This window comes from Vidua chalybeata, chromosome 21, assembly GCF_026979565.1.
Source record: "Vidua chalybeata isolate OUT-0048 chromosome 21, bVidCha1 merged haplotype, whole genome shotgun sequence".
NCBI lineage: Eukaryota > Metazoa > Chordata > Aves > Passeriformes > Viduidae > Vidua > Vidua chalybeata.
Window position 1 is genome coordinate 8,620,768 of NC_071550.1, and position 26,306 is coordinate 8,647,073.

Genomic DNA, 26,306 nt, shown 5'->3' on the forward strand with positions numbered 1-26,306 from the left:
AGAGCCTGGGGCGGGGGATCTGCTGTCTGTGCACCTTGTGACATCAGAAACCTCGGCTGCAGCGCAGGACCTCGGCGGAGAAATCCCTGAGCAAGAACATGAAGCTCCTTCCCCTGCTCACAGCTGCGTCCTGCCTCACGCCCCCGGGGCCCTCTCTTTGTACAGCAAGTGATGAAGTTTTTTTTCCAGATCACATGAGCCAGGATGAAGGGGGAAAATCCTGCCAGGAGCAGAGATGGGCTGCAACTTGAACCCGACCGAGGGGAGACACAGAGCAGTGCCTGGAGAGCTATATAAGAATGTGCCAGGAACAGGAGCAAACACTTTCTCAGGTGAAGGACTCGCATGAATCAGCCATGAATGTGAATGAAGACACTGTTCCCAGGAGGCTTGGAGCCACTAACAAAGTCTGTTTGTATTCCATCATCGCCACCCTGGGTGTGTTGCTCGTCTTTGCCTTGGCCACCATCATGGTCCTGGTCGTCCAGAGGAAGGTAAGAGATGGATTCATTGCTCTCTTCTCTTCTCTTCTCTTCTCTTCTCTTCTCTTCTCTTCTCTTCTCTTCTCTTCTCTCTTCTCTTCTCTTCTCTTCTCTTCTCTTCTCTTCTCTTCTCTTCTCTTCTCTTCTCTTCTCTTTTCCCAATTCTGTGGCCAGAAGAACAGTTCCTACCTCTGCTATAAATGCACACACCCATGAATTAGGGGAAAGTTGAAACACAGATAAAAGAACTTAAGAAAAAGAGGACCTTTCTCCACAGATAACATTTATTCTTGGCACGCAGTTCCTACTCTGTATATGGAAAGAGAAGGCTCCTGATCCAAGGTGCCAAGCAGCCTCTGTCCCACCTGGTTTGATGTGTGTCTCCTGTTGGTTCTTTGGAGAGCAGCCAGTGCTTGAGAAGGTTTGGTCTGGTCCTCTGAAACGGACTGCAGCAGGGGACATGCCACAGCTCTGTGTGACACCCTGTGCTGGAGGGGAGCCTATGGTTTTTTGGAACTGCCTGCTGATGTGGTGAGGCAGAGCTGTCCTGAAGCACCCAGAGCAGTGCTGGGGGCCAAGGAAGTCCCTCGTGCCCCCTGTCCCCTCAGTCCTGCCTTGGGTGTGATTTTTAATGCACAACCAGAGTTGTAGAAAGGGTATCAGTGGCACAAGGTCACACACACAACTCTTCCCTCTACCAACAGTCACTTGAACTTCTTGAAATAAAAGATTGCTTTCAAATGGATCTGGGGTTGATGGGGAACCAGTGACAGCCAGAGCAGAGATAGATGGTTGTGAGGATAAAAAGTGAATTTCTGACCTTGTAGGGGCATTACCATCAACTTTACCAAAGTAAAATGCCAGGTCAGAAGTTTTATAGTCTCTGAAATCTTATTGCAAAAATCAAAGTGCTGAGGTACCCCCACTACTGTTCATGGAGGGAAAGCTCCAGCACAGAGCTGGAGGAACTGGCCATGGAAAACAAAATATGATCCTTTGACTTAATATTTTCTCTTGCTAAATTTACCCTGTGCAATTTGTGTGCCCGTGTATGCACATTACCCAGAAATTAAACCCAGAAGGCTTGACTGATACTCCTTCAAGAGAGGAATCATTTACCTGTAATCAGTGTTCTCCCAAAAGAGAAGCACTTTGAGGACAGTTACCATGAGACACGGGGCTTTTTAAGTGAGAAATAGTGGGCTATCAGGGGAGATCTTTAAAATAACAGTCTAGGTAATTACAGACTTGCCACAGCTTTGCTGTATAATGAGGCTTTCATTTGTACTGATTATAGAAGCAAGCATTAAATCACCTCTCCATCAAGAGAAAGCAGTTACAGGAGTTGCCAGAGGAACAAGATTGCTGGAAGAGCCAAGGTTTTGACTTAAAAGAGTAATGACACCATTGCAGCTGCTTTGAAAACGAGCTTGGCTGAAGGAGGAAATACGAAGCTGAGGGGTGTGAGGAACAAATAAAATCAAGCAGCAATTTTACGCTCTGAGGAGAATTTGGCAGTGAAACACAAATTGTGTTTTGCTCTCAGGAAGTTCAGAAGCAGAACAGTCTTCCCCCATCTGTGCCTGGTCCTGAGGAGAGAACAAGTCCTCTCCCAGGGCAGAGAAGGAGTGTTGGTTCTGTGGGACAGGTTCCACAGGGAGCTCCAGGCTTGCTCCAGTGGCTGCACTGTCAGAGTGAGGCTGGGCTCAGAATCTTTTGGGAATCTGAGCATCTCCAGCACTGACTGCCAGCACCTGAGGGGCTGGGGAGCCCTTGGAGCCCTGAGCTGCTCTAGGGATCACAGCACCACCAGCTGACTTCATTATTTTCTCTATAACTCTGACAAAAGGACCAAAATCTTGTGTCATCATCTCCTTGGGGCAATGAGGTTTTCCCTCCAGATGTTCCCAGCTGATTGTGTGAGTGGTCCTGAGTTCAGGGGCAGCTTCACACCCTGCTCCTGCTGAGCTGAGAGAGAAGCTTTTATTTCCCTCTGTTCCAAGGGATGTTTGGGGGTCACAGGGACAATGCAGGGGTTGGACCCTTGGGTGCCACAGCATTAAGAGGCTTCTGGTGACAAGATCTGTCCCTGCCCCCATCCATCACAGGCTGCCTTTTGATGAATTCATAATTGCCTACTTTAAGTTGAAGGAAGACAGATTGGAAAAGGAAAATCAAACTCTGCAGAAACCAGGCACTTGCAACCCCCACAATCTGGGTGCTCCAAAGAAGGGAAACACAACATGAAAGGCTGAATGAAAAAGGCAACTATGATTCAAAGCTGCTTCTCTGAATCCTACAGCACTTCTAACAGACACTATCACACCTCCCCACTTTCCAGCACCCCAAGAAATTTCCTTTACGCCTTGTTTTTAAGAAGAGTGGCACAGCACGTTAGTGCCATATCTGGGAAGGGTCAATTTTAGAGCTAAATTGGTTTTTTGGAACTCTTTGCAGTGCTGAAGTCAGTTCATTTCTTCAGCTTTCATCTGCAGAACCACTTGGCTTCAGGCCATTGTTGATCTTTCACAAGTGTCTCAATTTTCCTCTGGAATGAGCGTAGTCTCTGTAAGGTGGTCTGGAGCCATCATTTTTCTTCTTAACACTGTTTATAAGTGTGTTATAAACACACTTGTGCCTGCTGCATTCACTGCTGGGTATATGTGTATATACCCACCTCTGGAGATACTTGTGTGGCAAACCAGTGACAGAGAATGGGACAGGAAGGGCTGGAAAATGTCATTTTAAGGCACACAGACCCTCACAAGTCTGGTGCTGTACAGAAAGGCTCATCAGACACCTGGGCCTCCAATTAACAAATTGTTTGGACGTCCAGAGTCCATGATCTGGGTTAGTCCATCACTGCTCTGGGTTTTGTAGACTTCATCTATTGAACCTCTAAATTGTGTGGGGAAAACCTTTTTATCACCAGCAAATACTAAAGGTCAGAGCAGGTTTTTCTATTTGCTGATCTGCTCTTTAAGGCTGTTAAGAACCTTTAGCAGTAGATTTGTGAATGACTCATACAGCAGCCAGCACAACCCTGCACTATTTATTGCGGTTTTATGTCTCCTAAAAACTCATTTTGGCCCCAGATGCCCCACTCAGGGCTTGTTGGCCCCCTCTTGTGGTAACCCTGACAGACAGGAAGATAAAATTTTAGAAATAAAATAAAATTAAAATACTGAAAATTCCTCTAAAAGCAGATTTCCCATTCGTTGAGCACTACAGGAAATCCACTGAGGCATTTTAGGAGAAAACATCCCTGGCCCAGCTCTTGCTGTGGATGTTCTGTGCAGTGACAGTCACCTGCTGTCTGGAAGTGCCACTTTGACAGCTTTGGTCAGCACAGGAAAAAATGATTTTCACTCTGTTTCCTGTGAGGCTCATTATCAGATGAGGGACAGTGGGGACAGTGCTCTGCTTCCTGCACTTCTCATGTCCAGCTTCAACCAGGAGGAACCTGCCCCCATCTTCTTCCCCAGCCAGAGCTGGGTCATAGAATAAATCCCAGAATCACTGAAAAGACCTCCCAGACCATCACATCCAAGCTGTGCCCAATCCCCACCTTGTCCCCAGCCCAGAGCTCTGAGTGCCAACTCCAGCCCTTCCTGGGACATCTCCAGGGATGGGCACTCCATCCAAACCTTCCTGGGCAGCTCCTGACAATGTTTAATCACCCTTTCCATGGGGAAATTCCTGCTCAAATCATGGTGGTGAGAGGCTGAGCAGAAACACAGGAGAGCCTTGGCACTTCTTTTTAAGTTGAAGCATTTCCTTTGAGGGCAGGGGACCAAAGAGCTCCTCCCCACAGAGCTGCAAGGAGGAGACGCTCCCTGGCCCAGTCACCCTGAGCCAGGCCCTTTGTGGGGACTGTGGTTTGGGGGAATTCCTTGGACTTTCTAGAGGTAGATAAAGGCTTCACAGAATCCCAGCCTGGTTTGGGCTGGAAGGGACTTAAAGCTCATCCCATCCCACCCCTGCCATGGCAGGGACACCTCCCACTGTCCCAGGCTGCTCCCAGCCCTGTCCAGCCTGGCCTTGGGCACTGCCAGGGATCCAGGGGCAGCCCCAGCTGCTCTGGGCACCCTGTGCCAGGGCCTGCCCACCCTCCCACGAGTCAGAGGTGTGTGGTTCAATGAATATTCACTGTTGTGACCCAGGAATTGAGAATGACCCTTTATTCTGCCTCAGCTTGAGAAAGTTTCTTGTAAAATGATTAAGGGAAAGAAGAAATAAATCACTTTCCCTGGCACCTGATTGTCATTTTCGCTAATAAAGCAAACTCAAATTATTCTGCTTGCTGAGGAAAGACTGAGCTCCTTCATCACCAGCCCCCAGATCACTCCAGACATGGAGAAATTTGTTGTCTTGAATTTTTACTGAGCTGGCACTGTAGAATTTAATCTGTTTGGTCTCCTCCTGTGTGCCTTTTTGCATTCCAAATGACAACATTACATGTGATATTCTTGCTGCTGGAAAAGAAAGAAATAATACCAGTAATATTTCAAAGGAAGTCCTAAAGGTTTATTTCAGTATCTAAAATAATTTGCTTTGGTATGGGCTGACTTTACTCGCTCGGAACCTTCCCAGGTGAGAACACAAAGCCTTTAGTCCATTTTAATTTTGGTTTTATGCCCTGAGTGCAGAGCAGGCTCTGAGCCACCAGCAAAGCAAACACCTCCCTGGCTGTCTGATTTCATTGAGTGCAATCTCACTGGGGGCAGAGCATTCTTTTTCTGTCACCTAAAACATCCCAAATTCTCCACAGAGAGCAGGAATATTCAGATATTGCATTGAACAGCAACACCTCCCTGTGCCCCGAGCGTGTGTGAGACAACAGCCCAGGGCAGGGGCAAGGGAAGGGGCTGAGAGGTCCTGGCAGAGATTCCTGGGAGTGTTTTCAGCCCAAACCCTGCTCAGTTTAACATTTGGTGATATGTGATGAGATCCATGAGAGTTCCCAAGGGAGGATGTTGTGTCAGGGCCAAAAAGCTTGGAGATATCTATTTTTTCAAATTCCATCTCTGGGTTCCTGTTCTCCTTCTGCCCAGCACGTCCCTGCACAGCTCAGGAAGGTCACCTGGAGAAATATTGGCTCAACAGGTGACTCTGCCCTGCCTTACACAGGTGTGGGGAGAGAAAATGAACAAATTACAGATCTCCAGACTCCTGGAGAAGCACAGAATCATTCAAACTGGGAAAGAGCCCAAAGATCAGTGAGCCCAGCCATTAACTTGTCACTGCCCAGTCCCCTGGGAGCAGCTCTGCTGCCTCTGCAGGACACAGCATTTGGCATCAGACCAAAGCATAACAACCCTCTGCTGGGAGCAGATGCAGCTCCACACTCCACTGCTGTTCAAAACATAGCCACATGAAGCCAAAATCTAATTAAAAACCTTCCTAAACATTTAAGATTAGAACATTAAGTACCACAAACAGACCCAGCTTCACACACAGAAATGAGGTGTTTGTGCTGTTACACCACTATGGATGAAGCTTTTCCACCACAGCAGCGCCAAATTTCTCCCAGGAGATATCAGATGTTCTCTTAAAGCTGGTAGAGCTTCCCAAATTTCTCCTTCCTCGACATGCTGGTGGGTCACCAGGGAACAGGGAAGTTCTCAGGGCACCGAGTCTGACAGGGCTCAAGGAGCAGCTGGGAGAGGTTTTAGGTTCTATGGTTTAATTTTAGGTAAGTGAGGAGCAGGGAGAAGGACTTAATGGATCCCTTCCAATGTGCCAAGCTGGACCTGGCCTGATTAGCCTGCACAATTAGCCCAGGTAATTTGCACCCAGGTAAGAGGAGCAGGTTCAGCCCAGCCTGAGCAAAGCCCACTCCGTGTCACTGGAATCCCTGTGGGATCACCCAGGGTGAGACTGAAGGGATGTGACACACAGTGAGGAACTACGGGAATTAATCACACACACTCCATTTTCTTCATGGTGGAAAAAACCCTTCCTTAGTCACATAACTCCTTTTTATCCAGGTTTACAGACCTCATGTGTGACTCCCATTGGTCAGGAGCTTTCTTGGCAATTACTTTATTGCTCGTTAACAAGTTGTTATTCTGTATTAATTGGTCACTCAAACCCCTGGTGTGTACGTGCAGGGACAGTTGTTTGTGAGAGAGAGTTTTCATTTTTCTATCTAACAGTATAAAACCAGTTTATCCAGGTGTAAGATGTTTTTTACCCAGGACTAGATTGTTATGCTAATGAACTGCTCACACCAGGATTGCTTTCACATGGGAACTTGCACAGTGCTGGCTTGACTTAGAAGAAATGGCAGGCCAGCCAGAGCAGCCCTGATTTTATATGGTTTTCTTTATAATTTTTCTACCTTACTGCAACAAGGAACTCCCAATGCTGTCCTCAGCTGTTGGGAGAACATTTTGCTCCTTGAGGGCATTTATGAGCTGCCAGGAGCTCTGGGGTGTGTGTTTGGGTGACAGAAAGGTGTCATCAGAGGAATCCTGGCATTTCACCCTGAAGTTGTTTTTTTGGGAATTTCTCATGTCATGTTGATTGAGGACAATTTCCTGTGCCATTTTCACCCTTGGTTTTACATCTCAGCAAGAAGCAGGAGGAGAAGTGAGACAGGACATCACTGTCATGCTCAGACCCTTTTGGGGCTTCAATGATCTTTCGCAGGCACTTGGCTCTCCAGGTTGTCCAGTCCCACTCTGTCCTACTCTCTCCAAGCCTTGAAAGACACAGAGAGGGATTTTTAGGACTTGGGCTGCTGAAACAGCCCCAACAGAACCCACATAATTTTCTTACTGCACTGAGAGAATCTGGCTGTGTCAGAAATGTCGATTTTCTATGTTAGAAAAAAACAGAAATGTTTCAGATCCACAGTTGCACCTGAAATGGGCATTTCCTATTCCCAAAATAATCCATCTCTACTCTTTCTTCTCTTTCAGGTAGCTGATCCTGTCATGGAGGGCATCAAAAAACCCATTAAGACAGGTAAGACCCCTAAACAACACAGGCAATTTGTCATATCTGCAATGCAAATATTGCCCAGGGTCACAAATAAGTCAATTGTGCACATCTTGACCTTTACAATAAAGGCTCCTCTTGGTGAAGAGCTAAAGTAGTGGGTGAAAAATGAAAATGAGAAAAAAGCTTTCAAATTACTCAGTACATCCAGGAACCAGTGCATGGCTGAGGCAATAAATATTTCTGAATATGCCCTGGGGTGTCTTTTCCAAAGAGCTTTTTGCCAGGACATGTACACATCATTCTGATTTTAAGGTTTTATGTTAAGTGCTGTCTCTTGCAAATATGTGTAAAGCCGTCGTCTTCGCAAGGGAGGGGTGAAAATGTGTTCCACATATCCCAAAACAGCTCCTGGTTTGAGGGGAAAAGGGAGTGGGTGGGTCAAGAAGGGACAAGGGGAGACCAGCAGCAAAAGATACAGAGCAAGGAATTGGAACCAGCAGAGTGTGAGCACAGAGAGCCTGAAATAAGAAAATCTGTCTAACAGAGACAATTTACCAAGATTCTGCTTTGCCTTAGCATGAATCAGGAGCACTGTTCACATCAGTGACACTGTGACATGAGCCTCACACAGATCTCAGCACCAATATTTGACTCCTTGCAAAAGCAAGTTGGTGCCCAGTCCCAGAGGGCAGGAGGTGCCATTGCCTCCACCCCAGTGGGGAAATGAAGCCCCGTGTTCATCCAGAGCTGGAGCAGAAGGGGAGAGTGGAGGAAACCAGGATTGTTCAGCTGGAGCAGGCTGAGGGCAGAGCTCCCCGGGGGCTGCAGCTCCTCCGAGGGGCAGCTCCCATCTCTGCTCTGGGACAGGGACAGGAGCCAGGGAACGGCTGGGGCTGGGCCAGGGCAGCTCAGGCTGGAGAGCAGGAAAGGTTCTTCCCCCAGAGGGTGCTGGCACTGCCCAGGCTCCCCAGGGAATGGGCACGGCCCCGAGGCTGCCAGAGCTCCAGGAGCGTTTGGCCAGCGCTGCCAGGGATGCCCAGGGTGGGGTTGGTGGGGGGTCTGGGCAGGGACAGGGGCTGGGCTGAATGATCCCTTCAGTCCCTTCCAGCTCAGGATATTCTGTGCTTCCAGAATTCTAAGTAAGACGAGCCCAAGGTCTGGAGAGTCCCAACCCCACAATCACCTTTTCTGCAGCTTTTGCAGCGTTTGGGCACCCCCACTCCATTTTGGGTAACTTTTGAATCCCTGACTCTGCCATGCTGGGCTTGTTTCACAGCCCACAGCTCCCCAAGCAGTCCCTGCGTGTCCCCGTGTCCTTCCTGAGAGCTCCACATCTTGCCTGACCATCACTTGTTGTAAATTCTAACATTCCTGTAACCTGGAGGAATTTTCCTTTCCCCTTAGGCTCCCCCTAAACACACACACTGCTTTCTCTCTAGCAACCTAAGCATCCCCTTAAATCTTCTTAAGCCTTCCTCAAGTCCTTTTGTGCTTTATTTTGTATCTGAAGAGGCTCAGAGATAGAGCAGGATCTGAAGGTATGGAGCCTTCTGATCCACAGAGGAGGAGCCACAGAGGTCGCACCTCTAGGTCAGCGCTTTTCAAAGCAAAGCACAAGGGGTAGGAGCAGGGAGAGAGATGTCACTGGTCCAAAAGTCCATTAATCGTTATATTTGTATTATTTATATTTAATTTTATTTATATTTATTTTTATTTATATTAATCATATGAATCTAAAAAAAAATGAAAATACAAAACAATTCATTATTATCAATCGAGAATTTATATAATAATGTTGATGTTGATTTATATAATATTAATCATAATTGTATGTTTATATAATATTCATATAAAATTACATATATTATATGTTTTATAGTTATACAAATATATAAATATAAAATTATAAATAAATTAAATTATAATAAATATTAATTTATAAAGATATTTTAAATTTATTTAAAATATACAAAACCATAATATTTAAAAAAGCAAATATTTAAAATATATTTAAAATATAGAAAACATCAATTTATATTATTTATATTATTTATATTTATATGAAATAAAATATATATATACCTATATAGCATATATAAACCATATATATATATATATATATGATTTCATTTCAGCTCAAGCAACTCATGCAGTTGTTTTTGCTCCTCACCAGCAGCTGGCAGGTGCCAGGGAGGAGCAGTGTGCTCTCCCCAGGAATGGCCAGGATGCTGTCTCATCAGCCAGAACATTTGTCTTTAGGTCCATACCAATCCCAGGCAGCCTCTTGCTCTGAATTTCCGAATTCTGCTGCTCAGTCTGAGGTGATGCCATTAGTGAAGGACCGAAGGGGGGCTGAGAGTGAGAGCCCACATGAGGAAGAGCTGCTGAAAGCTGGTTTTAGAGGATTGAAATGCGCTCCCAGCCCATCAGTCTCTGTGGGAGGGTAACAGAGCATTCAAGTGGGAGCAAATTGTCAGGGCCTTTTCTTTTCCTCTTAAAATGCATAAAGCAGAGCTTACTAATTATCAACAAAGAAGAGAGACAGGGGAGACTTTGAAGCGGTCAAAGAATCCGATTTTACTGTGGGATACAAATGCTTATCTAATATTTTAGGGAGACTAGTAATGTTTTGTTACAATGACTGGGTTAAAGATCACATAAACAAACATATACATTTTAAACATCTCTAGCTTGCAGAAGTCCGATGTAATTTTCTTTTTCCAGTAAACCCCTCAGATTGAATCTTCTTGCAATCTTGATTTAATCCTCAAAGTTCTGTTTGCTCTTGCCGAGGCATTTTGTTTATCAAATCTCTTCTGCTAATAAGGTCCAAAGCACTCTCTGTTGTGTGTACCCACAATTAATTAACATAGCTATGGGTAATTTACTGAGGGCCCCTCACAGGGAGCTCTGTCAGCCCTGCCTGCTGGCAACCAAGCAGGGACTTGTGGCAACTGCAGCCAGGTCCCACCCAGAGACAGGAGCGGGAGAAACATTCAGGGAAGGCACTGAGCTGAGGCTGCAGTTGCTGTGGATTTAGATTTGGATCCACTCTGCCTCCCAGGCAGCCCAGATGGAAATTGGGTGTGGTTTGTAGCCATGAACCAGGGCTCCTGCATTGCTAAAATGGGCAAGGGAGTGAAAAACCAGCATTGCCCAGCTGGCAGCTGGGTGCTGAGCCTGCCCCCAGCCCCGTGTCAGTGCCAGCATCTCAGGGATGCTCTGGGGGACACAGCCCCACCCCTGGAAGGGTCCAAGGCCAGGCTGGACAGGGCCTGGAGCAGCCTGGGATAGTGGGAGGTGTCCCTGCCCATGGATGAGCTTTAAGGTCCCTCCCAGTCCAAACCATTCCATGATCCTGTGACACAACAATTCTGTGCTGGGTCCAGCTGAGGTCACTCAGGCAGAGACCTCACTGAGCTGCCATCGGGCAGCAGCCCAGAGCCAGCCACAACACGGATTAATTGTGTCTTATTAAAGCAGGGAAATGCAATGATTTAATTTAAATCTCCAATGAGATTATGTTCTATTGTTAGCTAAACACCAGTGGGCACTAAAGCAGATTTATGGGAGTTTTCCAGCCCTGACTCAGCTGTCAGGCCCCAGTGGATGGGCTGCAGGAATCCACAGGCACAGGCTGAGAGCGATGCAATGCAGCTCATTAAATGTTTGTGTGAAAAATGGGATCAGTCTCCTCCAGTCCCCCGTGCCACTGTCGGTGCAGTACCTGAGCAACAGGGGGAAGGAATTCAATCCATCACTAAGTGTTTGTGAAATGTTCTTTCTATTGGAAGCATTTCTCTGCAGAAACTCATCCCCATTTCACAAATAACAAATCATCTATTAGTGTGGATCTGAGGAGTATTGTTATGTTCATTTTTAGAGGGAAAATGAACTCACAGACAAATTGATGACCTGGAAAGGTACAGCCCTCATCATCTCCTTGCTGGCCTCTCTGAGCCTCATTTCACTGGGAATTGTGTAATCTAGGCTGATGGCTTTTCTTGTTATTTGACCTGCAAAGATTTGCTAGCAAAATCTCTTCTCATTTACAAAAGAGGAAAAACAAAACAAAACAAAACAAAACAAAACAAAAAAAAAAAAAAAAAAAAAAAAAAAAAAAAAAAACTGCAGATACCAATGAACCAATTTATAGGTATTTTTCTCTGACACTTGACAAACCAGGAAAAGAAATCCAGCACCCTGCTCTCAGTTTCAATGGGAAATATGTTCCCAAATAAAAATGTGGCTCTGAGAAATTAATATAATACAGGTGACAGTCACAAACCTGCTACCGTAGAGAAAATCAGGCTGAAGCCAATGGGCCAAGGAGCCTTTTCAGATTTGCAGCCATGTCTCAGAGGTCAGTTTGGCCTTCTGCAACTTAATCTGATCCCAACACAATGAGAAGCAGCTGAGGGAGCTGGGAAGGGGCTCAGCCTGGAGAAAAGGAGGCTCAGGGGGGACCTTGTGGCTCTGCACAGCTCCTGACAGGAGGGGACAGCCAGGGGGGTCAGGCTGTGCTCCAGGGAACAGGGACAGGAGGAGAGGGAACGGCCTCAGGGGAGGCTCAGGGTGGACATCAGCAGGAATTTCCCCATGGAAAGGGTGGGCAGGGATTGGCAGGGGCTGCCCAGGGAGGTTTGGAGTGCCCATCCCTGGAGGTGTCCAAGGTGTGGCACTCAGAGCTCTGGGCTGGGGACAAGGTGGGGACCAGGCACAGGTTGGATTTGATGATCCTGGAGGTCTTTTCCAAGCTCGATGACCCTGTGATTGTGTGATGTCACTGCAGGGCAGTAGACACCAATCCCACAGCAGTGGGCTCCTCAGAAATGGGTATTTCACACTGAGGCCACAAAGGTTTGCCCCTTGTCAGCCTCAGTGCAGGGAGGTGTCTGGGTGCACAAATGTGACCCTGCCTGAGGCCAGGACAGAGGAGTTGTGTTTCTCAGGTTGAAAAACCTGGGCAAGCCTGGGCTTGCAAATGCTAGAAAGGGTGCAGAAGCCTCCTGCAGGGCAGCATCAGGGGAAATACACCACAGACATGCAGGGTGGGCTGCTGGCTGAGGTCATCACAGCTGGGCGGATTGGTACTGCTCAGGATGCTCAGTGCTGGGTCTGCCCTCTCTCCAGCACCTAAAACACAAGCTATGTGTGAATATATGTAAGTATATATGAATACACACACACACACACACACACACACACATATATTAATAGCTCATGATATTATGTGTCTTTTGCTACACTGGCAAGCAGGCAGAGAGTTGAAGAGTTTTGACCTAAAATTCCACAGGTTTGGCAGTACTCAGGTGTGCAGTGAGGAATTCATCAGAGGTTCTTCCTAAATTTGGTGGGTGAAAAAGAGATATTTCTTTAATTTCTGGTTCTGGGAGGAAATTTGGCCAGCTGAGTTCAGTCCCCCTCAGACCTGAGTGGCAGCTCTGGGGCTCTCGGGGACCAAAGGCTCTCGGTGTGTGTGACAGGCACAGCCAGGAGCTGAGCCCAGGGCTCTGTCACGGAGCCCAGAAGGGGATGCCACTGTCACAGCATCACAGGCTGGGCCAGTCCTTTGGCTGCTGTTTGCAGGGCACTGAACTGGCAGGAGAGAGTTAAAATTAGCTACAGGGACTTCAGGGAGTGGCTGCTGAGAAATAAAATGAGGCAAATTATGCTAACTCTGGCTTGCTGACAGAGATGTGTGACACCACCTTGCCTAATTCCACAAGCACTTAAATCCACGGGGGTTACAGATGAATCAAAAGCTGTTTGTTGCCTGCTTTTACTTCTTTACCTCATAGAATAATTCAGGGTTTTGCCCTGCTCCTGTGCCTGCCCACACTCAGCCCCCAGCCAGAGGTGATGCCACCCCCGCGGCAGTGGAATGTCACCCAGGGATGGCTGGGAGCAGGACAAGCCTCAGGAGCCCCACTCGAGGGGCTTTCCCTGTCTGGGTAGCAGCACCTTCCATGCTGACAGAGCCACTTTCAGCTCGTGGTTTCAGTGCCCTTTGTTGGTGCTCCTGTCAGACCCATCTCAGAGGTGGGGAAACTGAGGCAGGCAGCAGAGAGAACTTTCCCCGGCACAGTCACATCCTCTTGGACCTGTCTGGCAGCAGCCCAAGTGTCCTCATGTCCCTGAGCCCTTGGCTTCCTCCTGGCTGGATAAGGTGCTGCTGTGTTTTGATGCTCTGAGAGAACCCCAGGGGTTCATTTTGCACCTCAGGGGGAAATCCTGGGGGCTCAGTGAAGTTGCAGCTTCTCTGAGATCCATTTCCCAGTCCCATTTCCTAGTCCCATTTCCTAATCTCGTTTCCTAGTCTCATTTCCCAGTCTTATTTCCCAGTGCCCTTTTCCCAGACCCATTTCCCAGCCCCTTTTGGCTCAGTGGGGAAAAGCTGCATGGACCTCCTGCAAACAACCAGGCTCTTTTCCTCGGGGCTGCACCCTCGGGCTGCCCATCCCACCATAAAAGTGGTCAAAAAGACAAAACCAAGTGATCTCCTGATATCTTCTTTAGGGTTTCCCCCTGAGACCCCTCCCTTTCCCAGCAGATCTCCTTGAAGCAGATCTGCAGTGCCTGTGCCTCACAGCACACAGTGAAACCAGTGTGTTCTCCTTGGTCCTTAGCCCCAAATGTAGCTTTGTCTTTCCTCCTCCTCGCAGTGTTTTTAAGCTCATCTAATCCCATTGATTGCAGGGGGATTACCTCTGATTTACACCATGACTCGTGCAAAGCCAATTAGGCGATGTGAGCACATCCATCGATCGGTCCTGCAGCTCTGGTAATTTCAGCCTCTCTTGGCTTGAGCTGAAATGTTTCAGATAAAAGAATTAACTTGAGAAATAAAAGTAGAAAATGGTTATAAAAGCTGTCTCAGCAGAGTGAGGACTAGACCTGTCTCTCTAAAACAAATTTTTTTCCATAATTTCCCTTCTGACTAATGCAGATGATGTCACCGAATTTAAACGCAGGCACACCAAACTTGCTGTCAGCAATAAATGTTAAATATAGCTCTGGAAATGCACAGTGCAGCCATGTCAGAGAGGGGAGATCTTTAGGGAATCCATGGACTCCCTGAGCAGCTCAGGCCCAGCCAGGTCGGGGCAGCTCTGGGCAGTTTCTGGGCAGGCTGAGCACCTGGCTTGGCACAGCTCGCAGGGCTGCAGCCTCCAAGGGCTGCTTGTGCAGCAGGGGATTTTCAGCCTTTGGAGGGTAAACCCCCTAAATACCACTGAGTTTCTGTAAATAATCTCCCCCTTCCTGCAGACACACGGAGTGTGAGTGGGGTTAGGATGCTGGTTGTGTTACCAGACTCTTGTTATCACCACAACAGCTTTAGCTGAAATAAGGGCCAGAAGGGTTTTTGCCCATCCTAAGCCATATCTTCACATCTCTGCCCTCACTAAAACACCAGATTGACATGACTAACACCAGGAAAACAAGCTTTGGTTTTTCTTTGGGGATTTCCAGAATGGTGAAGGGACTTTGGTACATAACTTACTCATTCTTGGAGAGCAGTGAGCTCCTGTTCACCACAAAAGTCTTTAAACTATTGTAATCAGAGAAATATTGCAATTTTTTTCAAGATATCCAGAGTTCCTCTCTCCAATGGAGACTGCAAAGGGTGAAATATACACCACACCAACCCTCTCCAGCCAGGGGAACTTGGATGTGGGACCAGCTTCTCCCTGATTTGTCCATCCTTGTTATCAAAACTCCCTTAGAAATCAGGTCATGTAGATACAGCAAGGGTCTGGAGATTTGAATCTCTTATCATTACCCCCAGTATCAGGAATCCTATGAAACTTAAGATCCTTATCCCACTCTGCATATAAATAGAGCTCTTGTTAGAATCATGGAATCACAGAATATCCTGAGCTGGAAGGGACTGAAGGGATCATTCAGCCCAGCCCCTGTCCCTGCCCAGACCCCCCACCAACCCCACCCTGGGCATCCCTGGCAGCGCTGGCCAAACGCTCCTGGAGCTCTGGCAGCCTCGGGGCCGTGCCCATTCCCTGGGGAGCCTGGGCAGTGCCAGCACCCTCTGGGGGAAGAACCTTTCCTGCTCTCCAGCCTGAGCTGCCCTGGCCCAGCCCCAGCCGTTCCCTGGCTCCTGTCCCTGTCCCAGAGCAGAGATGGGAGCTGCCCCTCGGGAGGAGCTGCAGCCCCCGGGGAGCTCTGCCCTCAGCCTGCTCCAGCTGAGCAATCCCAGTGCCCTCAGCTGCTCCTCACGGGCCCCTCCAGACCCTTCCCCATCCCCGTGCCCCTCCTTTGGACACTCTCTTACAGCTTTAGATCTTTCTTTTATTGTGGTTCTCAAAAGTGCCCCCAGGGATTGAGGTGAGGCCACACCAGCACTGTGGGACATGTGAGGATCATGACACACAACATCTGATGTCAAGTTTTAGTAGGATTTAGTTTTGTGCATTATCTGGCCCTTCAGAGACCCTTGTAGGGTTGGGGATTGTGATATCAGTTTTACAAACTGAGTCACAGGAAAACTTCAGAGTTTTGTGTACCCTGGGAGAATTGAAAAAGCTTTACTGAAACTCCTTCCTGCTTTATTCTTGGTGTTCAGCTGTGGAATAAAACACAGAAAATTCCCAATTTGCCATCTGAGCTCCTGTGTACTTCCACAGCTACAGCAGGGCCAGGAGATGTAAAGGAGACCAAATGCAAGGAGAAATAACCATTCACCTGTCAGGTTGTAGCACTGGGATATGCACAGTTTTCCTGAATCCATACCTTGTCTGTGTGTCCATCCACCTGTGGACCTAGGGGACAAATCTGTGTCATGCAGAATAAAGACACAATAATCACAGAATAATTTATGGAATCCTAGAATGGTTTGGGTTTGAAAGGACCTTAAATGTCATCTCATTCCAAACCCCTGCCATGGCAGGACACCTTCCACTATCCTGGCCTTGGACACTTCCAGGAATGGATAATCAGTGCCATTAACTGAACATCCAATATGATGAGAGAAGGAAAAACTTACAGAGAGGATGGAAGGCAGGAATATGGAGGGAAATGGGGTGAAATGCAAGGGGAAGAAGTGGTGAGCAGGGTGTGGGATGCAGGAACTGGATCACAGGGATGCGGTGCCGGGATGCAGGGGATGGGACACCGGGATGCGGTGCCGGGATGCGGGGGATGGGACTCGGCTCCTCGGTGCGCTACGGCCGCCTGCAGTGCCGGGCACGGCCGTGGGATGGAGCCGTCCCCGCGGCCGTGGGATGGAGCAATTCCTGTGGCCGTGGGATGGAGCAGTCCGCGAGGCAGTGGGAGGGAACGATCCCTGCATCCCGTGGGATGGAGCCATCCCAGCGTCGCGTGGGATGGAGCAGTTCCCGCATCCCGTGGGAGGGAACAGATCCCGCGACCGTGGGATGGAGCAGTTCCTGTATCCCGTGGGATGGAGCAGTTCCCGAGTCCCGAGGGATAGAGCAGTTCCCGAGGGACGGAGCAGTTCCCGAGGGACGGAGCAGTTCCCGAGTCCCGAGGGATGGAGCAGTTCCCGAGGGATGGAGCCGTCCCCGCGCGGCTCTGGCGGGGCAGTCCCGGTTCCTCCCCGTCCCGGCTCTTTGGATTTAGGGCATTCCCGGGACACGGCTGCTGCCCTGGGCTCGGAACCGCGGGGCCGGGGCGGGCGGGCCGTGCCCGCGGGGGGAGCGGGGCAGGAGCGCGGCCGGCTCGGCCCCTCCGGCAGCAGCTTTCGGGTCCCTGGTGCCCAGAGCAGCTGGGGCTGCCCCTGGATCCCTGGCAGTGCCCAAGGCCAGGCTGGACAGGGCTGGGAGCAGCCTGGGACAGTGGGAGGTGTCCCTGACCATGGCAGGGGTGGCACTGGATGGGATTTAAGATCCCTTCTGACCCAAAGCACTCTAGGATTATATGAACTACCTAAAGTCCTGGTGAAATCTACATTTTAACTGTGGGGGAACGGAGCAACATTCCAGAAGCACCCAAAGAGACATTTTCAGAACTATGTCCCACCTAAATGTTTAAAAGCTTACTGTAACTGTGCCACAAAAACAACTTGGTTAAATTAAGCTTACCTGCACATAATTTCTGTTTCATAGAATCAGAGAATCCCAAACTGGTTTGGGTTGGAAGGGACCTTAAAGCTCATCTTGTTCCACCCCCTGCCATGGCAGGGACACCTCCCACTGTCCCAGGCTGCTCCCAGCCCTGTCCAGCCTGGCCTTGGGCACTGCCAGGGATCCAGGGGCAGCCCAGCTGCTCTGGGCACCCTGTGCCAGGGCCTGCCCACCCTCACTGTAATTCCTCCTTATATCTATTCCAAATGCACCCCCTTTTAATTTAAAACCATCACTCCTATTTTCAAGAAGCAGGGTAAAGAATTTAATTTTTTCACGGCTGAGAGCTGCAATCTGCCAGAGCTTTAGGTTGTTACAGATTTACCAGCTGAGTGACACTGCTCTGAATTCCCTGGGCAGGTCAGATATCCTCAGCCAAGGAGTAAGAACCATGCTGGAAGTGGGGTACCAAGTGCTGGTTGCATTTTACAGTACCAAAATAAAAAATATTCAGGAGCAATGAGTTAATCTGTTGTTTTCTTCAGGTAGCACCTTTGAAGACCTTTTGAAAATCCAACAGAGTGTCCCAGCCAAGGGAGCTGTTGCCTACATGAGAGGTCAGTGGGGAGTCCCGGATGGGGGAAGAGGGCTGGGAAAGGGAAATTTCAGAGCTGTCTGAAAAGCTGCTCATGTCATTCACACTGGGTTTAGTAGCAAATAGCCTTCTTGTCCAAATGGGCATTTTATAGGAAAAAAAATCCTTAGCTCTCCTGGAATGTGATTGACAAACCCTTATCTGATCCTAGAACCCTTTTTTTCAACTTGATAAACATAAATAGAAATAAAGATTTGCCTTCTGCACGCGCACAGAGGAATGTACACCTCCATGAACTGTACAATCTCCATGAATATGGAAAGTACATGAATGTACATCTCTATGAATTCCCTTCAAATGCCAAGCGGGGAAATAATGGAGATGAACACTCATGCATTTCGCTGTCCCAGGTTTCCCGAGGACTGAGCAAATCCTTGGAATTTTTAGTGCCCCACCTCCATGTGTGAGCTCCCAGCTGTGATTCCAGGAGTTTTCCTGGAGTTTCCTGCAGGAAACCACTGAGCAGGTGTCTCCTTTTAGCAGGAAACACTGCTGGAAGTGTCCTGGGGCTGAAGGGAGCTCAGTGGAGCTCAGAGCTAACAGCCCTTTGCTCTCCCTCCAGTGTCCAGCGCAGTGAACAGCTCCAAGCTGAGCCTGGTGGAGAAGGGGACCTGTGAGGCCATCCAGTGCAGGAGCCAGGAGCTGGTGATCAGGGAACAAGGCCTCTACTTGATCTTCTGCCACTTGAACTTTCACTTTCCCAACTGCTCCAAGAGCCCCATCGACCTCAAGATTGAGCTCCTGGTGAACGACAAGGTGGACAGGCAGACGTTGTCCACACTGTGTGCGTCGGAAACGTGCCAAGACAAGACTTTTAAGACTTTGCTCCAGCTGCACTTGACACACCTGAAAGTGGAGGACCGGATATCAGTAACACTGAACCATCCTGAATTCCTGAATGACATTTCTCTTCCCAATGAAAACGTTCTCGGGGTCTTGAGGTACAGCGATGGAATGTGAGCAGCTCCCTGATCTCCCACTGCTGCCCAGACCCTTTCTCTGAACACCAGCAGCCTGCTTTTACTAGGCACCACCTTGGTTTAAATTTCACACCTCACTTCATCCCTACAGTGAACAAGGAACTTTGTGAGTGTCCCAGAAAAAAAAAAAAAAACACTGCATGAGCCACACCTGCCAGAATCCCTGGCTTGGCTGCAGGTGGGATTGTTGGACTATCCAGCTTATAGCCCACTCAAGGGTTCCTCAAAATAATCTGTGCAAACACAGACTAAAACCCAGCCAGATCACGGCAAGAATCCACAACATGGAGATTTTTAGGGTCATAAACTGCTGGCACACAATGCCTGTGCTCAGGACATTGGGAAATCTGTTTATTTTATGGAGTAGTTTTTTAACCTGGTCTTTCCAAAAACCCATCAGTCAAAGCTTGTAGTCAAAGCTTTTCTTTACCATGGGCACTCAATGACAACTCTGGAGTAGATTCATTGTACAACAGCAGAAATTATGAATATCTTGACTCTTGGGCTGGTAACTGAAACTCTGGGGCAGGACATAGGAGATTTGGGATTTACAGGATATTTCTGTGCTGCATTCTGCTGTGGACTTTATGTCGTTTCTTTCAAGTGTCTTCCTTGTCACTATTTATCCATCTTTTCTATTTAAATATAAAGCTCTTTGGGACGGAGACTTTGTCTAAGCAGAGTCCTCAGCCTCTGTTCTCCCCTGGGGTTGCACATTAAACATTAAAACAGCACTGGAGTTGCCAATCTGGCAAATAGCAAAGTTCATTAGGATGCATTTTCCTCAGGTGCTGCCCTGGCAGTTTGGCAGTCCCTGTGTGACACAGAGCACACTGGGCTGGGAGTCTTCCTCCAGCACCAGCACTTCCTGGAAAGCCAGGGCTCCAGACTTCCCCAAAGTCCAAACTTTCCCAAAGACAGTTTCAGACTGGCCCTCAGCTGAGAGCTGAGATGTTTGAGCAGGCCAGAGGATGGGTGATATTTGAGCTTCTTTGGATGCCTGGAATATTTAGAGAATGCAGGATAAAAGAAGAATCTCAGGCCCTCTTATTCCATGAAATGCAGTAACCCAGACATTTATTTGCAATTTCATTCTTACAGTGTGGGGAGGGAAGGAACCAAGATGTTCCCAAAGCTGGTCCCAGTTCAGTCCTTCCCCTTTTCTCTTCATCTCAGGAAAGCCTATTCTCACCATTATTGGAGTTTTTCCCCTTGCACAACTGACATTTTTCTCTGACTGCAGCTTGGCAAACTCTCCACAGCAAACATTTAGTCATAGATTGAGTTTCTGGCTCCAGAAACCCGGTGGTTTATCATCCAAGCTCAGTGGATGCTGGTGACTGATGTGGCTCAGTTTGTGTGAGCACACTCCAAATATTCCTCAGAGCAGTAATTTGTTCCTTGTTTTACATCACCAGAAACTGATAATGCATATCAATGAGGTTTTTTTCTCATCCACCAGGTGACTTCAAATTACACCAGACACTTTCCAAAAGTCAGGAACAACTGATATGATTCACTGCTAGAGATACCCACTTTCTGTTCTGATGAACATTGATGCAAACAAAAATTCCTTTTGCTGTTAATGACTCAGGGAAAATGAAAAAAAAAAAAAAAAGAAAGAAAAGAAAACTAAATGAAAAAGAAAAAAAAAAAAACAAAAACCATGGATTTAGTTTTCTCTTCTTTTTTTTTTTTCTCTTAGCAAAGAGAAATTTATTTTTATAAGGGTCAGCTGACCCTGCCTATGACTTTGGAACCTCCTCTGGGATGTCCTCACCCCTCTGGGCCCTATAAATCCCTCATGTCTCTGAACAGAGTTTTTAACTTCTATTTGCCTCCACTTTGATCCACACAATCCGTTTCCAGAGAAGTTAAAGCAAGCCTGGCAGTGAGGGATCACAGCTCCTGAATATAGAAGCAGTCAGTGAATGAAAACATGCATCTCCTCACACATCCCACCACTCCTCCTCTCCCTTGAGGCTTTGAATTGAAAGAGAAAGGGCTTTCTTTTAAAAATAAAGCAGCTCTCCCTCCGCAGGGTGATTTTATTCTATTATTTTGCCAGATGGAAAAGATCCTGACAAGGCAGTGCTAAGCTGCTCAGCCCCAGGCATTTTAATACCTTTGGATAAAGAAATCTGGCCTCTACCCCATTGCCTCTGAGAAATAAGAATAAATTATAGACAGAAATAAAGCCCATTAATAGTGAACAATTTCCCCATCAGTTACAAAAATCTTAAATAGCTTTAACTGAAGCAAGGCCCTGAGGCAGGCACACTCCAAGCCACTTCATTCTTTTATCCCTTTTCCTTCATTTATTTTTTTCCCTAAGTTTTTGAAGCTGGTCATTTTGACAGCAAACCTGTATTTAAAAATATCCCCAGGCTGGTCCTTCCCACAAGGATGTGTCTCTCCAGCAGCACCAGCAGCAATTCCCTGTGGGGAATTCCCTGCCCCATTTGCAGCAGCAGGGTCCTGGCTCTGCCCAGGAACATCTGAGGAAGCACACCTTGCTCTGGTTCCCCTGCACAGGGCCCAGCCCAGGAGAGGGGAGCAATCCTAAATGCACTGAAGTTGATGCCTTTTGGGGCTACCTGAAAACAGAGGTCAGACAAAAAAAAAAAAAAAAAAAAAAAAAAAAAGGAATAAAAAGCAGGAATATTTATTGAAGGCCCTTCAGGTACATTTCGGGCAGACAAAGCCCCCCAGGGGCTACACCCAAAATGGACAATGGGTCACGGGATTCACACTTTTATAAGTTTGGTCCATTTGCATATTGGGGGTTCATCTGCCAATTCCAGCTTCAGCTAATGAAGTCATTGACCCCAGGTTTGCTCCCCCCAACTCACTTTTGTTTCCATCTCTGGGGGCCTGAGGCAGTGAGGTGTCCTTGATTGCCAGGCCTGGAGAGGAATTGTTGTGTCTTCCCAAACTGGGAAAGCAGCAGCTCCCACTGTGTGTGGAGTTTAGAGTTCTACACTAAAGACCTGCAGGGTTACCAATATATGGAAAATAGAAAAGCTCAAATCCTAAGGGATCAAAGTCATGGAGAAATTGTACAAATTCCTCCCCTAGTCCTCAGATGGGGCAAATGTGGGGTTTTCTGTGCCTGTGTGTGATTGCCAGCTCCAGCAGACACAGGGAGCAGCAACAATCCCACAGCTCTTCTCTGTCAAGGGGTTTGGGCCCTCCCCAGTCACTGATCAAGCTGCACTCTTAATCTCATATCTGGCCACGGGGTATCTATAGGATTTATTCATAATCTTGGTTGATAGAGAAAAAAGTTCCTATTATTGGCTTAATTCTGTCTGTTGTTGATTGCTGTAGAAATCTTTAACAGGGATTTCAATAGCAGTCAAGCTGATGCAACACATTTCCATCCCAGCTCACCCCAGGGCAGCAGCCCAAAATCTGATCAGGTTTATTATCAGAGATCACAGAGGTGGATCTGAGCTCTGCTGGAGCCGTGAAGACTTTGAAACCACGAGATCAGATTTCACAGGGCTCCATGAAACCTGCCATGAAATTGGCCCCAACCCAAACTCCTGAAAGCTCAGCTCAGAAAATTAAGCCATGGCTTATGTGACACAGATTCATTATTCACCGAGGGACTTTCACATTCGCTTCTGGGTTGGTTTCAGTTTTTGTTCAGCACGAGAAGAAAACATCACAGTCACTTAGAGAGAAATCCCTTCCTGTGCCAAGGGCCAACCAGGGGCTGCTGGCAACCTAAAAATGCACAGCAGTGCCTATTTAAAGATCCCACCTGGATCAATAGGGCCCTGACCTTCTGTGCAGCAACTGCCTGACTCTGCACTGCTCTGAGCTACACAGATCCCTTGGGAGAACAAGCAGCACTCAGCAAAATTCTTGGCTAATTGCCCATGCTCTTAAATAATAATAATAATAATTATTATTATTCATAATGTTACTAGATAGAAGAAGTCAAAGCAGCTCCACTGTTTTCAAGCACCCTATCCTGAAGATAACATAAGAAAGGGACTACTCAACACAAATAACCAACCTAAAAAGCAAAATAAATAAGAAACTTTTATATTTTGGACCTTACAATGTGTCTTTAGAAAGTGGAAGTGATACAAATGGTGTTTGGTGTGAACAGCAAGAGAAAACCTCAGGGCAAAGCCAGCTTCTGGAGGGAGAATGACTGAAACAAATGCAAATTCTGATGAGCAACACTTGGGCAACAGGAGCTGCACATAGTCACCTCAAAACCTCCTCCAGGCTCAGCTTTTAATGGTTTTAATTGGGTCAGCTTCAATGAATGTGAGGATAGAGGGTCTTGGAAAAATATTTAAGTGCACATTCTGCAGTCAGACCTGGAACCCCCCCACCCCCAGCCCCCATGGTTTAAATTCCCAGTTTTTCTTTCCACTGCTAATCCCAGGAGCTCGAAGGTTTGGGATGGAGAAGGATGGAGCCCCAAGGACAGCATGCACGGTCTGAAATTCAGGCTGAAGGAGATATTCAGGTGCTTCCAAGGAGAGGGAAGGTTGTGAGACCCCAGAGCTGGACATTTCCACAGGGGCAGAGCCTTCTCCACGCTCAGCATTCCCTGGGATTGCAGCAGCCTCTGTGCTCTGGTGTAAGTCAGGGATGCTGCACCCCAGGAGTGAAGCCATCAGTTATTCCAGAGCTGCCATATCCTGCAGTCCTGGCATTCCACTTCCTTCATGTCAACAACTTCTAAATTTAGGCTCCCTAATTCCTTCTTAGAGCTAATGTGAAACAGGAAGCTCCAGGTGAGTCAGAGCACCCAAAATAGCTGCCTAGAAAAGCCAGGCTCAGCTGCTGAGTCTTTACTCTCTCCAGCCACCTCAAACTCAACAGCCTCATGCAGTTCCAGATAAAGAAAAGATTATTTAAGACGTGGCTTGATATTTTATGGCCACTTTCCAGGGGTAATTTATGGACTGAGGCCTCCAAGCAGGACACATTTGTGAGGTAAAACACAATGACAACTGAGCAAGTTGGTAGATTTATGGCCACACAAGAATAAGATTTACCTGTTTAGGTCATTTTTATTCCACTTATTCCTTGGGTTTGTCCAGACCTGACAGAAGGAAAGACACATTTTGGAATTAAGCACCAATTCAGAACTGGAAGTCACTCTTGAAGCTACTTTTCTAATAGAAAACTGTGTAGTAAATATTTGACAATTTTTTCATTCCTTCAGTTTTTATATTTTTAATTTCCTTGTGTTTTTGTCATTCTGCTTCTTCCTCTCTTTGTTTCTATTTTTGTTTCTCTATCTTCTGCTTCTCTATTTTGTTTCTCTATCTGCTTCTATCTTTACTTCTCTATTTTTTATGAAAGTGGATGGAAAAGGAAATCAAACATAAGGTAAAGGGGGAAAAGCAAGGAAAGCAGAGTCTGAGGAATTGGGGAAAACAGCCCAGCTGTCTGAACAGTGAAATGAGCTCTAAGAAGCTCTGGCTCCAAGGATGTGAAGGAATTGGCTCCAAAGCCAAGCTGGACGGGGCTTGGAGCAACCTGGCATAGTGGAAGGTGTCCCTGCCCGTGGAATGGGGAGAATGAGATGAGCTTTAAGGTCCCTTCCAACCCAAACCAGTCTGGGATCCTTTGATTCCAATATTCACATCAATCACAATTTGCAACCAGCAATTTCTACATCTTATGCTGAAGAGGAAAAAGGAGTTTTATGGTGAAAATGCTGATTTTATGCAATTTTAAAACAATTTATATAAATGTAACTCCAGAGGCCTTAACCAAGTTCCTCAACCTGGACAGTGGTGGGAGAGCAGGAGTTTTGCCTCTGGCAGGCAGAATTATGAGCAGTATTGCAGAGCCTTTATATTTAAAGAGTTTTTTTTTTTTTTTTCATGTATAAACCCAACTGTGCTGTGAGTGTTCACTGGGGGCTTTAGCAATGACACCTATGAAATGACAAAACAACTCTCCCATGTAAAATGAAATTGTGTTGTGCTAATTATTTCATTTTAAATACTGGGGCCACAGGTGTTTTCCTGAATAAACACACCTGGTTCAGTGCACAGTGGTGAGAGTGTTTTTAACTATCTTCAGACAAATCACAGAGCAGCTTTTAGGGTAGAGAGGGGCACAGGCTGGTCCTGCAGGCCAAGAAACACAAATATTCCTTATGGGAAAGGAATTCCTGGTGCTGGAGCACAGAGCTCTTTGGACAACTGCTTGGGCTGAGGGCTGCAGGAGGGATCTGCCCTTCTCCCATAAGCTGGGAGAGAATCACAGAATCACAGACTGGTTTGGGTTGGAAGGGACCTTAAAGCTCATCTCATTCTCCCCATTCCACGGGCAGGGACACCTTCCACTATGCCAGGTTGCTCCAAGCCCTGTCCAGCTTGGCTTTGGAGCCAATTCCTTCACATCCTTGGAGCCAGAGCTTCTTAGAGCTCATTTCACTGTTCAGACAGCTGGGGTGTTTTTCCAAATTCTCCACAATTTGCTTTCTTTCCTTTTTCTCTCCTAATGTTTGATTTCCTTTTCCATCCAATTTTATGCAAAAATAAAGACAGGAAAATAGGAGCACCTTCCACTGTCCCAGGTTGCTCCAAGCCCCATCCAACCTGGCCTTGAGAATTCCAGGGATGGGGCAGCCACAGCTTCTCTGGGCACCCTGTGCCAGGGCCTCCTCACCCTCATGGGGAAGAATTTCTTCCTGAAATCCACCCTAAATTTCCCCTCTGCCAGCTTAAAGCCATTCCCCTGTCCTGTCACCCCATGCTCAGGTTGGACTCGATGATCTCAGAGGTCTTTTCCAGCCCAATTGACTCTGTCATTCCCTGGGGTTCTCTGATTCGTTTCAGAGCTGCAGAGACGTTTGCAGGATGTCTCAGTGCTTGGCAGGTTTTTGGTTTTCTCCCACGAGGGTGAAATGTCTGTGTGAAGATTTAATGATTCAAGCTTAGCTGAACGCTAGCTCGAGTTTTGGAATTTAGGCCTGGAGAGGGCTTGTGCTTGTGCTCTGACACAGAGGAACACTTCAGTGCAGCCCTCGCTCCCAGAAGGTGTTTAATAGCAACCAAGAGGCTCTGAAAATACACAGCCACTTAAATTCTGGAGTGGTTTTAAGCAGGAACAGTCACAGTGCAGGAGTTAGGTGCCAGCGCAGCTCGGGGTCACGGCGTTGTATCAACAAGTGAGTAAGAAACCTTTGTTTAGTGCCAGTATTTTTAATGAA

At 47.3% G+C, this 26,306-nt stretch overlaps 1 protein-coding gene across 1 annotated transcript; it reads left to right on the top strand.

The window, feature by feature from the left end:
- Positions 1–299: 299 nt before the first annotated feature.
- LOC128798634 (tumor necrosis factor ligand superfamily member 8-like) lies at positions 300–19,085 on the top strand. Its single transcript, XM_053962351.1, has 4 exons — positions 300–494; positions 7,409–7,454; positions 18,016–18,087; positions 18,688–19,085. The coding sequence occupies exons 1-4, from the start codon at positions 300–302 to the stop codon at positions 19,083–19,085; spliced, it is 711 nt and encodes a 236-aa protein (XP_053818326.1).
- Positions 19,086–26,306: the final 7,221 nt, after the last annotated feature.

Bases quoted from the DNA above. Each gene is read 5' to 3' on its own strand.
- LOC128798634 (XM_053962351.1), top strand. From the start codon at position 300: ATGTGCCAGGAACAGGAGCAAACACTTTCTCAGGTGAAGGACTCGCAT. The intron at 7,455-18,015 runs GTAAGACCCCTA...TGTTTTCTTCAG, and splicing joins CAAAAAACCCATTAAGACAG to GTAGCACCTTTGAAGACCTT. The intron at 18,088-18,687 runs GTCAGTGGGGAG...CTCTCCCTCCAG, and splicing joins AGCTGTTGCCTACATGAGAG to TGTCCAGCGCAGTGAACAGC.